General features: G+C 35.8%; 1 protein-coding gene across 15 annotated transcripts in view; it reads left to right on the top strand.

Moving 5' to 3' along the window:
- RAPGEF4 (Rap guanine nucleotide exchange factor 4) overlaps positions 1 to 15,423 on the top strand; it is a 336,971-nt gene that overhangs the window by 182,731 nt on the left and 138,817 nt on the right. For 2 of the 15 annotated variants that reach the window (XM_074303113.1, XM_074303112.1), the window contains exon 1: positions 156 to 5,428. The exons of 11 other annotated variants lie outside the window; for them this stretch is intronic. Coding sequence is in view for 2 of the 4 variants with exons in the window: in XM_074303110.1 (XP_074159211.1) it covers positions 5,154 to 5,192 (39 nt within the window). In the remaining 2 variants the exon portion in view is untranslated. Of the gene's footprint in view, positions 1 to 155; positions 5,429 to 15,423 lie in introns of those variants that run through there. 2 more of the 15 variants (XM_074303110.1, XM_074303111.1) reach the window with 2 other exon arrangements.

Below are 15,423 nucleotides of genomic sequence, written 5' to 3'. Positions count from 1 at the left end.
CAAATGACAGAAATTATATTGAAATAGTTATAAACATAATTTTAAAATAAGACTACAAGCATCACATTAAGATTCTCTATTTTAAATTACACTTTCTCTTTCACATATGGAATTTTCTCTTCATTATCAAGTTACTGTCTTTTTTATCATCAATGTCTCCATTTTTCTAAATAAATGTTGTCTTTGATTATTTGTCACAAACACTTTTGTTTTGAATAAAATAAAAACACACTATTAAGATTTAATTGTTGAACATTTAAGAAAAGTAAATTAAGATGAATGAACAAAGATTCATTCTGATAAGGACTTTAAGGGAGGGACTGGGAATGGTTGAGACTTTATGTATTGAAATAAATTAAGTGTAAATAGTTGCTAATCACATTTTGCTGCTTATGCTAGTGTGTTATGTTTTATAATAATGGATTGCTGATACTAACTGAGACAGTTTTATGAGGCAGTATACTTTCCATCCCATCCTAATTCTAGGGAGCACATATCAGATCCAACAATTTTTTTCACTCTATTATACTACATAGTATTAGACATTTAGGGATTTATCCATTTGTCTGGTTCAACCCTATGACCTTTTACTTCTTGGTAATGGGGGAAGATAGTATAGAAGCAGATATTATGTTGTCCACCTCTTTTAAGGCTTGTCTGACCACCAATCCAATTTGGGATTAGAGTTTGGAACTCAAGCATTTGCGATTGGTACTTCCTTCCTCTTTTTCTCTGAGGAGGCATATTAGCTGCATCTAGAACGTTATGCATACTCTGCTTTGTTGCCTATGCTTCCATACTATAGATATCAAGTCTCCTTGAAGGACATTGAACAGAACGACCAATGTGCCACTGTATTGTTATCTATTTGCATGTGACCAACTAAGTGTAAGGAAAGTTGTGGTGTTTTGCAGAGCTATCCAATAATATCCACAGATATTATTCTGTAATATTATCATTCAGCAAGATTTTCACAATCCATCTCAATCAGCCTCGTGCAGGATGATGCTTCTTCCATTTCTGGCCAGCAGGTTGGAGAATCAGAATCATTTCACTTCAGCTGGATCTAGTGTCTCACCACCCTCCAAGGAACCTCTCTGAAAGCTGCTCTTGCCATAGTCGTGGCAGGATTCGTCTCATAAAACCCAATAATACATTGGTGATCATGTGACTGAGATACAAATGACAGCACTCTGCCTTTCCTCACTAAGACACACTCCAGATCAGCCAACTCAGCCTAGGAGCCTTTATTAAGTGCCTCATATCCAGGAATCATGCTAAGTCTTGGGGATACAAAATAAGGGAACAAACAAGCAAACAAACAACCTCAGTCCCTATTCACAAAGAGCTCACTTTAATGCAGAAAACACCATGCTGAAAACTGTATACAAACAAAATATACATAGGATAAATTGGGGGTAATTTGAGAGGGAAGGATTAAGATTAAGAAGTACTTAAGATGACGCATGACTCTTTTAAGTCTATGTAGGGAGCAGGGAGGATTTTTGGCCCTGGAAGATCAAAAATGTTAGAGACATAAAAGTAAGTTCTATGTCATAGGCATTCAGTGACCTTGTGACTAGATGGTTTTTCAGTGGGACATTAGGATCAGATCATTAAGTAAAAGGTGACATCCATCATAGTTGGGGTTTTGTGCGTATGTGAGGAAAAAATCATAATTGGTAGTTTTCAAAAAGTGAGTTGAAATAGGCTGAAATCAAAATGTGACTACTGAGTTGGTTAGGTGGAAACAGGGTTAGGGGATTTCAGGGAAGATTTTCTTCCAGAATGAATATCATTTATCTGGGGACTTCACATATGGAATTTAGCACATACAAATACCCACACATAACAATAAATGTGGTAGATATCCATACCCTTAATTTGTTATTCCTTTCAGCAGCTTGTATATGCTAAATAAGGTAGAAGTAACTAATAAGCAGTTGTAGAAAGAGAGAAACTAGAGTTAGAAACTCTAGGTGTTGATAAATAAAATATTTCCTTGAAAATAGAGACATTGAGTTATGCTGATTTTATCCTTTACCCTCTTTGATTACATATAGGACTCTGTTATTCCCTTTGTTCTTTTGTTTGTAAAATTAAGTAATTTACAATATAACTTAAATATCAGAATATATTATTTGTAGAAAGAATCCATTTATCCAACACCTACTGAAGATTTTGTTTAATTACTTTTTGAAGACATTTTTCCAACTATCTTTTTGGCTGTATTATATTTACTGACTCAATCTCATCTCCTGTGAAAAAATTGCTTCATTTCCATGAATTAATTTCCACTTTATTATAAACAAGGACTTCTTTAGCTGGTTGGGAAACTGACAGAGATGATTCCAAGATTCTGGAAACTATGGTATAACTAGAAAAAAATAACCAAGAAAAGCTAGAACCAAAGAATTACAATATATGGAACATTATGGTGGAGTTCTTTTTTAAAGGAAACCAAAAAAAGAATTCTTCAGGCATGATAATAGCTAGCATTTAAGGAGAGCTTTAAGGTTTGTAAAGCATTTATATATGTTATCTCACTTGATCTTCACAATAACTTTATAAGATAGGTGCTATTAGATACATTTTACAGATAAAGGAACTGAAATTCTGTAAGTTTAAGTGATTTGGCCAGGATGACTTATGTAGTATATCTGAATTAGAATTTGAATCCAGGTTTTCCTGATTCCAAATCCAGCATTCCAATTATTTTATCACTTAGCTTAAAATAAGGGATAATTCTCTATACAAAATTTATGGGGTTGGGAACTTTTTGTGGAGCCCATTTGTGCTATCTAACTGTTTTATGTAACATTCTGTTCCTCTAAATTATAATTGCTCTCTGGGAGCAGGTTTCTTGAAGAGCTTCTGGAAGCAGCCTTGGCTTCAATTCAGTTTCAATAATCACCTCAAATGCAGCCAGGACTTAAAGTCCAGATCCTTTATTGTGTCCTTCAAAATCTTATCTCCTTTACTTGGGGCTCAGCTAGTTTTCTGGAGGCCTATCTCTCTCCTTGGTTCCCAAGAGCTCTTGTCTGAAGGTCTCCAGCCAGCACAACAGTGGAAGTGGGAATGAACCTTGACTCCTCCTCCCAGAGAGTGGGTTTGTGGGTGGGCTTGTGAATCTCAAGGAAGTCAGTCCTAGTTGTGAATCTCCCAAAGTCCATGAGCAGGCTTTTCCTTTCCTCCTTATATATCTCTCTAAAGGTATGAAGTCTAATGTATGAACCAATGAGTGAACTCCTTTGTCTCAAGTTCTGACCCATAACATCTCCTTGTAGGATCAGATCAATCATACTGAACTATGCTAAATTAGATAATTATTGTCTCTGTTCATTCCAGTGACTTAGCACCTTGTAAGAATCCTAACAGTTTTACATAGTAGAGCTGTACTCTGAACAAGATGATATATTTTGCAGGTCTGCCTCATAGTGATTCTGGCCTTGTGTTCCTGGGAAATCCATTTAACATCTTAGGGCAGAGGTGTCAATACACCCGGATCCACAATACTTCTGAGTATGGCCAGAAAGAGATTAAATGCAATTGGGAAATATTCCACAAAATAAATAAAACCATAATAAAACAAAGATAATATTTCTAAATGAAGTCAATGTGCAGCTTCCTGGGATGTTTATATATAGTTTAGGATCTCCCCATCCACTTACCAACCCGTTTCTCTTTGAATTTGACATCATCTTTCTGAGATCCTGATCTATATAGGCAGAGAAAATTTCTTCAACTATGAGTTCCCTGAAACAATGTAACCATGTCAATCACAAGTTCCATCCTCAACTTGTATTTTTACTGCAATATCCCATCTATATGTTGAATTTGATAGAAATGTTTCAAGTTTAAGTCAATGTGTATGTAAACTCATTAAAGAAAGTAAGAATTAAAGAGAAATTTTACTTTTGAGACACAAGATCACCTTTTTTTAGGACTTTTTAAGTTAATTTTTTTTCTTAATTCGGTATTTTGTCACTTGACAATGAGATATTTTGTTGATATTTTTAAAGGAAATTGGTAATTTCTTTGAAAATACCTTAATCCTAATTAAACTCCACTTGCAAAATGTTCCCATGGGATGGGAAAAACTGACTGGAAACACAGGCTCAAGCACTTTTCCTGAATATATAAACCCACACACTTCCTGGTACAGCTGGGCTTTAGGAGGTTTGACTGACAAGTCACCAGAAGATTGTGGCAGGATCCAGAAGAGGAGTAGAAAACAAAGTAGCTTTGGAAATAGAATATTTTCTTTCTGATATCTTGTTTCCTGATCTTCCCACCTAGCATTGACTTTCCCACCTGAGTTCCTCCTCTTGTAACCTATTTCCTACATAGCTCCAGACCCTTGGATTTGGGACTGTGAAGGACCCTTTTTACTGATCCAGTCCAATCTTATAGTTTGCCCTGGCTTCTGATTCAAATAACATTCCTTTTCTGTAGTAGGTACTATCCATCCTCAGCCCTGGTACTAATCTAATCAATGGCAGACCTTGGCCCTGATACCACTAAGCACATAGCTTAGTCTGTAGTCACAAATTTAATCTAGGTGATTCAATGGATAAAGCCCTAGACCTAGAGAAAAGAAAATATGAGTTTAAATCTAGCCTCAGATGCTTCTTAGTTGTGAGATTCTGGGTAATTCTTGTCTGCCTGTTTCTTTATTTGTAAAATGGGGGCAAATTATAGCATCTACCCCCCCACCCCGAGTGGTTGTGATGGTAAAATGAGGTAATATATTTAAAGGCTTTACAAACCTTAAAGGATATAAATTCTAGCTATCATTCTTGTTATTATTATAATTAATTCTGTGGGATGTGAACAATGGCAGTTACATTATTAAGACAAAAGCAATTCATATAGTATTTGCTGGAGATGAGTGGTGGAAAAAGTAGGAGAAATACTAAGCACAAGATCCTTAATAGGATGATGTAGTACCCAAGAATTCTGGAATGCAAACAAATTGTCAAGTACATTCAGAGCCTGCTGCTAGGATTTTGAAGGAGAGCCTGCTTATCATGCATGTGAAGATTAGCCCTAATAATTCTATTGGTCCAAGCTTGTGCATTGTGTGTAGTGTAAATTTTCATTTTCAAAGTTAGCCCATTAGAAAATGCAGATATGCCTGTCTGAGCAATAGCATGGCTCTCCTGGAAAAGACTGGCGGCTTCATGTCTAAGGTGCTCAAGGACAACTTTTAACTCTGGCACCCCTGAGAAAATGTTTGTTTTGGCACTTGTGAGTTATGTTCTTTCTGGGGGTGGTAGTGTCCTTGAGGATCTTTTTCTCCTTTGGATTCCTGTCCCTTATTTTGCTCACTCTACAACTTCAGGAAGTGGCTTCTTTCTTTAACTCCTGAGAGAATTATTGTGGATTGCTATTGTGCTGGGATGTTATCTTACATCAAACATTAAGGGTAAGGGAGCTTTTAGAAAGAGTTGAAAGGTTACTTTTAAAAAATCTGATTTTGCTCAGTTTGTTGTTTCTTATGAATTTAGCCCAATTTGTTCCTTCTAAATATGTTGTATTTATCATGAACTGAAGAAGTAAGGACTTATTTGAAAATCAACTTTTTTTGGTGAGAAAGCAGATAGACAAAAATCTGAATCCTCCAGTGTAGAGGGTTATATTTGATAGATGTTTGCACACTCATCTGAGTCACGCTTAATCTGCATTTCCTCCCAAGGTGGGTTTTCTTTAATAAATTAAAACAAAAATAGAATCCTGTAATGTATTGAAAATATGCTTTGCTATTCAAGTTATTGCTACCCACCCAGTTTAACTAGAATTTCACAATAGTGCTGTGCAGAACTTTTTATATATACAGTTTAAAAATAACGACAACAACAAAGCTAACTTCTGGAAAGAAAGATATGGGAGAAAAAGAAAAAGTATTAGCATGGTATAGTGGAAAAAATCCTGGCTCCAGAGGACCTGGGTTCAAAAATGACTCCTGATATTTATGTTTAAAATTGTGTATATGATGTTGGCCATCTTGACTCTCAGTTTCCTCCTCTGTAAAAATGAAAGGTTTGAACTATGTAGCCCCACCTCTAAATCTGTGATTTTTTTTGACCTCTTAGCATTAATTCTTGATTTTTAAAAATGGATACGGGTCTAGTGTCCAGTTTGCTTAATTTAAAATCAGCTGCTGAGTATTTATTGTAGCTATAGTTTATAAAAGAAAAATATTACACACATTCTTTGTACTATAAAATACTGTCTCTGACACTAGTTTTTTGAAATCTCAAGAAATAAAGATACTATTAAGCAATTAAAAAAATATATATTCCTAGCTCTTTTCTCCACTGTCTGCCTTGATCTTTTCGCCAGTGTTCTTCTAGCTGAGGAATGAATAATTCTTCCAGGAAAGATTGAGATATTTATTGCTGATAGTAGAGTTATGAAAGAGCATATTTCTGTCTTCAGAAACATTTTTCTATAGTGACTTCTTTTTCTCAGTTGTTAGATTCAATTGATTACAAGTATAAAATATAGAGTATCATTTACTTTCAATGTATTTGCATGTTCCTTGCTCTATTTTGAGAAATTGAGGCCAAAACTACTTGTAAAGTAGGCTTTGTTCAGGATTGAAAAGTGCAAGAATTCTTGGGTAAATTAATCCAATGATTACATCTTTTAATCTAGATTTAGTCTTTCCTAGCTTCAGCTCTGCTATTTGAATGTCAGGAATTGCTTAGAGAAACCTTAAAGCATTATCTATTCCATTTTACTACCTCTGGGGAAAACTATATTAAACTTATCCAAGGAAGATAGCTATTTATCTTCATAAAAATTGCCCTAGAAGGAAACTCTAAAATCATGATATGTTCCAGTATTGCAGAATTTTGATCAGCAGTTCTTTTAAAATGTCTAAACCTTTCTTATTTCAATTTTAGCCTATTCCCTGTTGTCTTGTATTCAAAGAATTACTCACAGACACTCGTAAAATATCTCTTATGTGATTTAAGAACCCCCTGACTCTCCATTTTTGAGACAAAGTTAAATTTCTCTAAACTTTGTTCCATGATTTTTTATTTGACCCCTTTAATTATTGTATTCTCTTTCCAAAGCTGCATTCTAGTAAAGATTCAATTTATCTTAAATATGTTGGAAGAATTTACTCACAGGTCTTCTACATCAGTAGTGTCAGGATCAAATAGAAATAGGGTCATGTAACTTTATATAAGGAGCCATATAAATTGTATATTGATTTAGTTTTAAAATGTACTAGCACCTGTGTTGTATTATACTGTTACTTATTTTGTTGAATATTTCCCAATTACATTTTAATCTGTTTTAGGTAGGACTTGAGAATGTTATAGGTCCCATGCAACCAGTAGGCTGTGTATTTCTGTTCAAACACAGCTTACAAGTATTATAAACTATAAGTATTAATATCCTGCTTAATTCTTTTAATTTTAAAATACAAAAATGTTATTAATCCGGTTTGGTCCACTATCACCTATAACACTCTTCCTGATTGAAAAAGTCAAAATTATTCTGTATTTTATTGTTCTCTCCCTGCCTTTTTCTCTGCTAAGTAAATTACTTTGTAGGATCCCTATTGACTTATTCTTTTTCTTCTACAAGGTCATTTCAAATTTCAGTCCAGTTTTTTCAAAGTATTCATCACAACCTCCAATGCTGAATTTGATATTATTATCTTTAATGAGTCTGCTTTCTTTTTTTCCCCATCTCAAGTCATCAGTATTTCAAAAGAGCTGTGATTTCATTGGTAAGAATTCTTCTTTCTATGGACTCAGGTCATAGCTCTTTCATACTTAGTGGCTGTTTTCTTTAATGACTATTGTTATATACATACATATATACACCTCTCTCTCTCTCTCTCTCTCTCTCTCTCTCTCTCTCTCTCTCTCTCTCTGTATATATATATATATATATATATATATATATATATATATGTATGTATACACACACACACACACACAATAGATGTACACATATCTATCTACCTACAAATATATACATGTTGTATATCTGCCTATCTATCACCTGGAACTCTTTGATAATAAGTCTATTCAAACTTAGCTAGGATGGTCCTCATGTGATAGTTTGTCATCAGGTTTGGCATTCAAAGTTTTTCAATTTTTCATAGATTCATTTGCATCATCTTTGAGAATTCAAAGGGATCTCCAAATATTACATGAGGAGGACATCATTAAGCATTCAATCTAATAGCACTGGCCGCAGAATTTAACCTTGTGGTACTTATTTGGCCACTACTCATTTATAACTTTGGTAAGATGACCTTGCAATCTGGGTCCAAATTTAGAAACATATCTGATTAACTTTGCAAAAAAAAAAAATCCTGTTGAGTCTTTATTGACTTTCAAAGGAATGACCAGATTTTTGTTAGTATTGTTAGCACAATGCCTAGCACATCATTAAGCACATAAGTGTTTAATTGATTGGTTCAGTGAGCCTGTGGTAATAGTGTCCCCATACATTTTCAGCATTTGTTTCTTTTTTGGTATTTTTTATTTATTTTGTGGGTCAGCAGTCTGGGTTAGTAGTTTGGGCAGAAGTTACATCCCCCTGTCTCTGCCTCATTATTTTCTAGAGGAGAGATGCAGGTGAAAGTTGCTTAAAGATTGTTTTTACCTGTGCCCATGAGGGTGGGGTTTTGTGTATATACACACATGGCTTTCTTGTGGTTTGGCTTTCGGAGTAGCCAATGTTTTCTTTTTCTCCTTTTAGTTTGCCAACAACAGTCCTGGCATTCTATTGCTTAAGCTAATGATTTTTATCCATTCTGTAGAGGCTTGAGTAATAGCTAAAACATGCCTGGCGACCTGTGAAGTGTGCAGTTTGTGGAAGGTAATATATTAAAAAGTGAATCAGTTCCTGTTGTATATATTTGTAGGTAGATAGATATGTGTACATCTATTGTGTGTGTGTGTGTGTGTGTGTGTGTGTGTGTGTGTATATATATATACAGAGAGAGAGAGAGAGGTGTATATATGTATGTATATTACAATAGTCATTAAAGAAAACAGCCACTAAGTATGAAAGAGCTATGACCTGAGTCCCTAGAAAGAAGAAACATGACACAACAAGACAGCAAGACAAAATAGCTATATCAAGGGGAAATACTCACAAAATGAAGGACAATATTGGTAATAAGTCCATTAGATTCCTGGGTGCAATTGAAAACCTCAATAAGGTTCCAGAGGGAATAGGACACCCTCCCTTAAACCAATTAAGTCTGAACGGTTTTCAAGAGCTCTTAATTGTGCCTAGGACCAGGCATTAGGGAAAGGGAATAAGTCTAACATTCAGTTTATAAACAGAGAAACTTAGGCTCAAGGAGATAGTCACTTAGAGATATCATAAAAGTAGAAAGCCAGATAAAAAACAGTTACTAAGAACTTACTATGTGCCACTGTGCTAAATGATGTGGATATAAAGAAAGACAAAAATATGATTTCTTTCCTCAAGGAGCTAATATATTGTTCTTAAGGCTAGAATATACAAATATCTATATATAAATAAAATAAGGAAGATAATTTAAAAGGAAGGCACTGATTGGGGAGGGGAGGAAAAGGAGTGATTCAGCAGAAATTGGGAGGGAAATTAGAGAAATTAGGAGGCTAAGGCAATGGAATATGGAATTTCATAACCATGCCCTCTAATTATGGAGGACATCTACTGCAAATCCAGAGTTGAGAGATAGGGTTTTATGTGAAGAATATTAAGAAGGCCAGTGTTGGCAGATTACGTATATGGAAGGGAATCAAATATAAGAAAGTCTAGAAAGAAGTCAGATTCTATAGTTGATTTTTTTCAGTAACGGAATTATTGGAGTTTTTGACAGGGGGTGAGGGTGGGGATGGGGCTGTAGTCATACCTGTATTTTAGGAAAAATCACTTTGGCAACTAACTGGAGAATGGACTGGAATGGAGACACCCAGTAGAGTAGTACTGCAGTAATCTAAGCGATATGCAGATTAAAGCCTCCTTTATTCATTTTGGCTTGTTCTTGTTTTTTTTTTTTTTTTTTTTTTGTAACATGGTTAATATAGAAACATGTTTTGCATGACTTCCCATATATAATTGATATCATATTATTTGCCTTCTCAAGGAGTAAAAGAAGGATGAGAATGATAGAATTTTGAATTTAAAAAAATTAATGTTAAAAATAAATAGAAAAAGTAATGAGTGTTTATCATGAAAGTATGTGAATAAAGAAGAGTATATTAGAACATAGAAATAACAAGATTTAGCAACAGATTATATATGTAAGTTAAGTGTCAGTGAGGAGCCAAGGGTTCAAGCCTGGATAGCTGAAAAAGTACTTTTAATAATAATGGGAAAGTTGGGAAGAAGGAAGGCCTTGGGAGACATGTTAAGTTTGAGATAATTGTAGGACATCCAATGAGAAAGTTCTGTGATCGTAGACCTAGTGCTTTTCCCACAGCCGCATTTGTGCCAGAGGTGTAGGTAGTTTTTCATTTCAAAACCTAAACAGTCTGCTTAACTCGACCCAAAGCAAGAAATAAAAATCACTTGAGTGCTTACCCAGGGCTCTAATTTGATAGCTTGGCCATAAACAATGTAAGGAAACCACACCCGAAACTTCCTCCAAAGTTTAGAATAAAGATGAACTGGGCAGTGGTCATTGTTGTCACTTGTGAGCAATGCGCGGGAAGAAAGTGCGCGTTTAGGGCTGGCTAGAATGGGGAAGGCCGGGCTGGGCGGGTAACAGTCAACATCAGATCTTGGGCTTGCTCTCTTTCAAATGTCAGAGAGTTGTAGTGCCTACACTACAAAAGTAGTGAGGAAGCACTACAAAAAGTAAAGTTAAAAGTTAAAAAAGCTGCCCTAAAAAGAAGGCGATATTCTATGTTAACATTTTAACATTTCTGTTCATCTCCTTTTCCATCCTCTTGAAACTCGTGGGCTCCCTCTGGTGGTTTCAAAGGCAATTTAACATTTTTAATATTAAAAATAGGATTTTACAATTCCAATGGCCTTGTGATGGAGAGAGCCATCCGCACCCAAGGAGAGGACTGTGGGATCTGAGTGTGGATCACAACATAGTCTTTTGATCTTTTTTGTTGTTGTTTGCTTGCTTTTTTTCCCTGTCTCTCATTTCCCCCTTTTTGATCTGATTTTTTTCTTGGCCAGCATGATAAAGGTGGAGGTACAGCGTATAGAGGAATTGCACATGTTTAACATATACTGTACTACTTGCAGTCTAGGAGAAGGGATGGGGGAACAAAGAGAGAACAACTTGGAACACAAAGTTTTGCAAGGGTGAATGTTGAAAACTACCTTGTATATACTTTGAAAATAAAATACTATTATTGTATTTTAAGTAGGGCTTAACCATTGAAAGCCAGCTTTGACTAGACTTCACTTAGTCTTAGAGTCGCAGGGGCCTCAAAGACCATCCAGTCTCTTCTCCAACTCGCCTAACATTCTCACTGGCCCCGCTCAATTCCTAACCCTGACACCCTTGGATGAATCCCACAGCAGCTGTTGAATACTTTGATACTGTTCCATGACTGCGAGGGTATCTATAGCCTGAGTTGTGGATGGTCTGGATAGAAGCCGATTTCATAAGTTTTTGGATGTGAATACTGAAGCTTACAACCCTAAATGCAAGTCCTCATCACTTCATGGCTGCAGGCTTGCAATAGTGCTAGTAGGTCTCCCCACTACCCAGGAGTCTTTTATATTCCAATAAAATGTCAAAATGATCTTCCAAAAACATCAGTCCCCCCCCCCCACACCATCCCCATAAACTCCAGTAGGCCTCTATTGTCTCCATTGTCAAAAATAAAATCCGTTTTGTATTCAAAATCCTTTATAATCTCCCTCTACCTTTCCAGTCTTCTTCTTACAAAGCCTCTCTCCTCCTCTTCCATCCCCTCCTCCCCAGATGCTTCCAGTGACATTAGACTCTTAGCTATTCATCAAACAAGACACTCCATTTCCTGACTGGCATTTTCACCGGCTGACCCCCATGGCTGGAATATTCTCCATTCTCATCTCTGCATCCTCCCTTCCTTCAAGTCCCAATTAAAATCCCTTCTTCTCCAGAAAGCCTTGCCTCACTCCTTTATTTCTGATACCTTCCTTCAGTCGATTATCTTCAATTCATCTTATACATAACTTGTTTATGCACAGTTGTTTGTGCACTGTTTTCCCCACAAAATCATGAACTCCTTGAGGGCAGGGACTGACACACTTTATTTGTACTCCCAGCTCTTAGCACTGTATCAGGCTCATGATAGGCACCTTATGAATGTTTATTGACTAGCTGAGTGAATACCTTAAGGTTACCAATTTAATTAGGACTGAATTGGCCCTAAAGCCCAGATTTCTTGACTCTGAGCCCAAATTCAAGCCAAATAAGGATACTTTCGAAGGAGTCTAGGAATACTGCTACTGATCATTACAGCAATGTGGCATATTGGTCAGTATGATTGGAACATGTAGCAGGTATAAACAGTTGAGACACTGTATGAGGATAATAAAAGGCAGGACACATACTCATTGAGGCAGGAAGCTAGCTTTAGAAACTAGTGCAAGGAAGGGGAGAAAGAGTTGCCCCTGATTAATTCTTAAGGACAAAGTACTAGGAAATTTTGAAATCACTGAAATTAGTCTCAGTCGGCTTTCTTGTTACTGACTAAGATCTTAGCTTGGATTGCCCTCTTTACTTCCAGGCTTATTTATTCCCTCCAGAATTGTCCTGCTAATTACCTGACAGATCGCAGAGCTTCAGTTTTCCCATGGGAAAAATGTAAAATGAGGAGGTTAATAACATTTAGGGTGCCTTTCTCAAATGGTTGTTTTCAGGATCAAACAAGACAGGGACTGTAAATGCTACTACTAATGTTGCGGCTACTTCTGGTAGCTAAGTAACTACCAGGTACTAGTGGATAAAGTTAACAATTGAAGAGTAGGCATAATTGACAAAATTTTTACTTGGAGTAAGGAAGATCTGAGATCGAATTGTCCCCCAGATACTTCCAAGATGTGTGACCATGAGTAAATAATTTCAATTTCCTTATTTGTGAAATGGAGTATAATAGCTCACAACCTAATGGGATACCACATAAAGAGCTTTGAAAATTGCAGTGATTGTCAGCTATTACTACTACTACTAAGAATTGTGAAATAGTTATTCCTTTATAGAGCCTAGTTTGTCTCTTTCCTTCCATTACTCAACTCATCTCTGCCCATTGCCTTTATTTCTTCTGCATTTTTTTTTACTTGAATCTTTACTATTGGGCTTTCAGAATAAAAAAAAAAATCTTTAATATTACCACTGTCATTTTTTGCTAGAAAATTGAGTAGTCTATTTTTCATCTTCAATTTTCTTTCATATCTTAGAATTTATATATTTTTATTAACACCCATCCTTCATAGTTTTCTCTCAAATCCATGTTTCCAAAGTTGATTTCTCATATGAGCTCTATTCCTGTATCTCCAATCACCTAGTGAACATATCTAAATGGTAGAATTATTACTACCTGAAATTCAATAAGTCTAAAACTGAACTCTTCTAAAAGAACTGCTTTTCCCAGCTTCTCTGTGTTGACCAGCAGCACTAGCATTATCTTATGTATTCTGGGGATTTAAGCCGTGTAGAGAGAAAACTCCCAATAACAGGTTTGCAAATGTTTAAATGCCAATTCATAATTTCCTGAAAAGAAGGAATTCAGATCAAGAAAAGATTACCTCAGTGAAATAAGGGAATTAAGTAGATCATCTTAGAGGTCTTTCTGATCTATAAATTTGTGAGCTTATGATTCCATGATTTCATCTGAGAAAGTCAGAGAAGGTTTCTTGGAATAAAGGACAAGTGGGTCTTGTAAGATGACTCAGATGTCAAAAGCCCGGGAAGAAGTAGGAGCTCACATTGGAGTGATGTCAAGAGTAGAAGTACAGAAGTTGGAATTACAAGTTGTTTTTCAGGGATAATGAAAAGACTGGTTTGATTAGAAGAGATCAGTAGAGATAAGGCTAGAGAACTATGTGAGAGTCAAATTGTGGTGAGTCATGGGTGCTAAACTAAGCTGTTTGGACTTTATCTTCTGTGAAATAGGAAGCCATTGAAGGTTTAATAAGATCATTAACAAACGAATTAACATTATTAAATAAACATAAGGGATATTGATATTGGCAAGTTTCTTTGGTTGCAATGTTGAGTCAGAACTAATATACCCATATCATGTCTAATCATTAGTGACCTTGGATAATTTTTTAACTCAATTCTGACTTATTGTCTGTAGATTTGAAGTATATTTCTATTTAATACAATGGACCTCAATACCAGGATAGCTTAAAAGGTAAAACACTGAAAAAGGGGAAATAGAGTAGTTGGGTATCTTCTGTAGTAATTCGAACATGAGATGGTAGGATACTGAACTATTGTGAATGGAGAAAGACAGGATTGGTAACTATTGGAGAAAGGGAAATAGAAGACTCAAAAATGACTAAGATTCTCAGTTCTGAGAGAATGTCTGAGAGAAAATGAAAAACAGGATGTAGAGCTGGATCTGGGAGGGAAAAACTGGTCAATTTTAAACATCTTGAGTTTGAAGTGATGACAGGATATCCGAATGGAAATTTTCATCATATATTTGGAAATGAGGAACTAGAGTTTGAGAAAAGATCTAAGCTATGCATAGATTTGGGAATCATCTGACTAGAAATAATAGTTGAAGCTGAAGGAATTAACTTATCCAGGGAGAAACAATGTTGAGAGAGAAGTTTCGAAGGCCAAGAACAGAACTTTGGGTCATACAAATATTACATAGTACACGTTTAAAATGTGTCTATGTGGAACCATAACTTTCTGCCATTACCTTTCTGTCTTTGTCTTTACTTCAATTTAAAAAAGACTCCAAGGGACAATTGGATGGTGCAGTGAGCAGACCGTCAACCCTAGAGTTAGGAGGACCTAAGTTCAAATTTGATCTGAGACATTTAACCCTTACTAGCTGTGTGACCCTAAGCAAGTCATTTAATCTCAATTGCCTTGCAAAAAAAAGGGAAAGAAAAAAGATCCAAGATTGCTGTTGTTCCCTAGAAAGTTGCTGTCCCTTATACCCACATGTTCTTCTTAGTCTTCATAACTGCCTTTTCCCATGCCTCCTCTCCATCATCTTTCATGTTTACTAATAAGCCTGAACATACTATGACTCTACCAATCTTCTTCTCCATTTTTAAAGTCTTTTATTATTATTTTTGTATGGAACCTGTGATTTGCTTAGTCTGTCATCCTCCTAAAAAGGAAACTTTCTCTGTTAATGAAAAATAGGACTTCCTCTATAACTTAAAGTCTAGGGAATTGTCAGAAAAAAAGTGAGAAGTTGAGTGATTTGACCAGTGTAAACCTGGGGCTTCCTAAATTTCTTTCATCTATCCTAC

This window comes from Sminthopsis crassicaudata, chromosome 3 (genome assembly GCF_048593235.1).
Source record: "Sminthopsis crassicaudata isolate SCR6 chromosome 3, ASM4859323v1, whole genome shotgun sequence".
NCBI lineage: Eukaryota > Metazoa > Chordata > Mammalia > Dasyuromorphia > Dasyuridae > Sminthopsis > Sminthopsis crassicaudata.
This window is presented reverse-complemented; position numbering and strand designations above follow the sequence as displayed.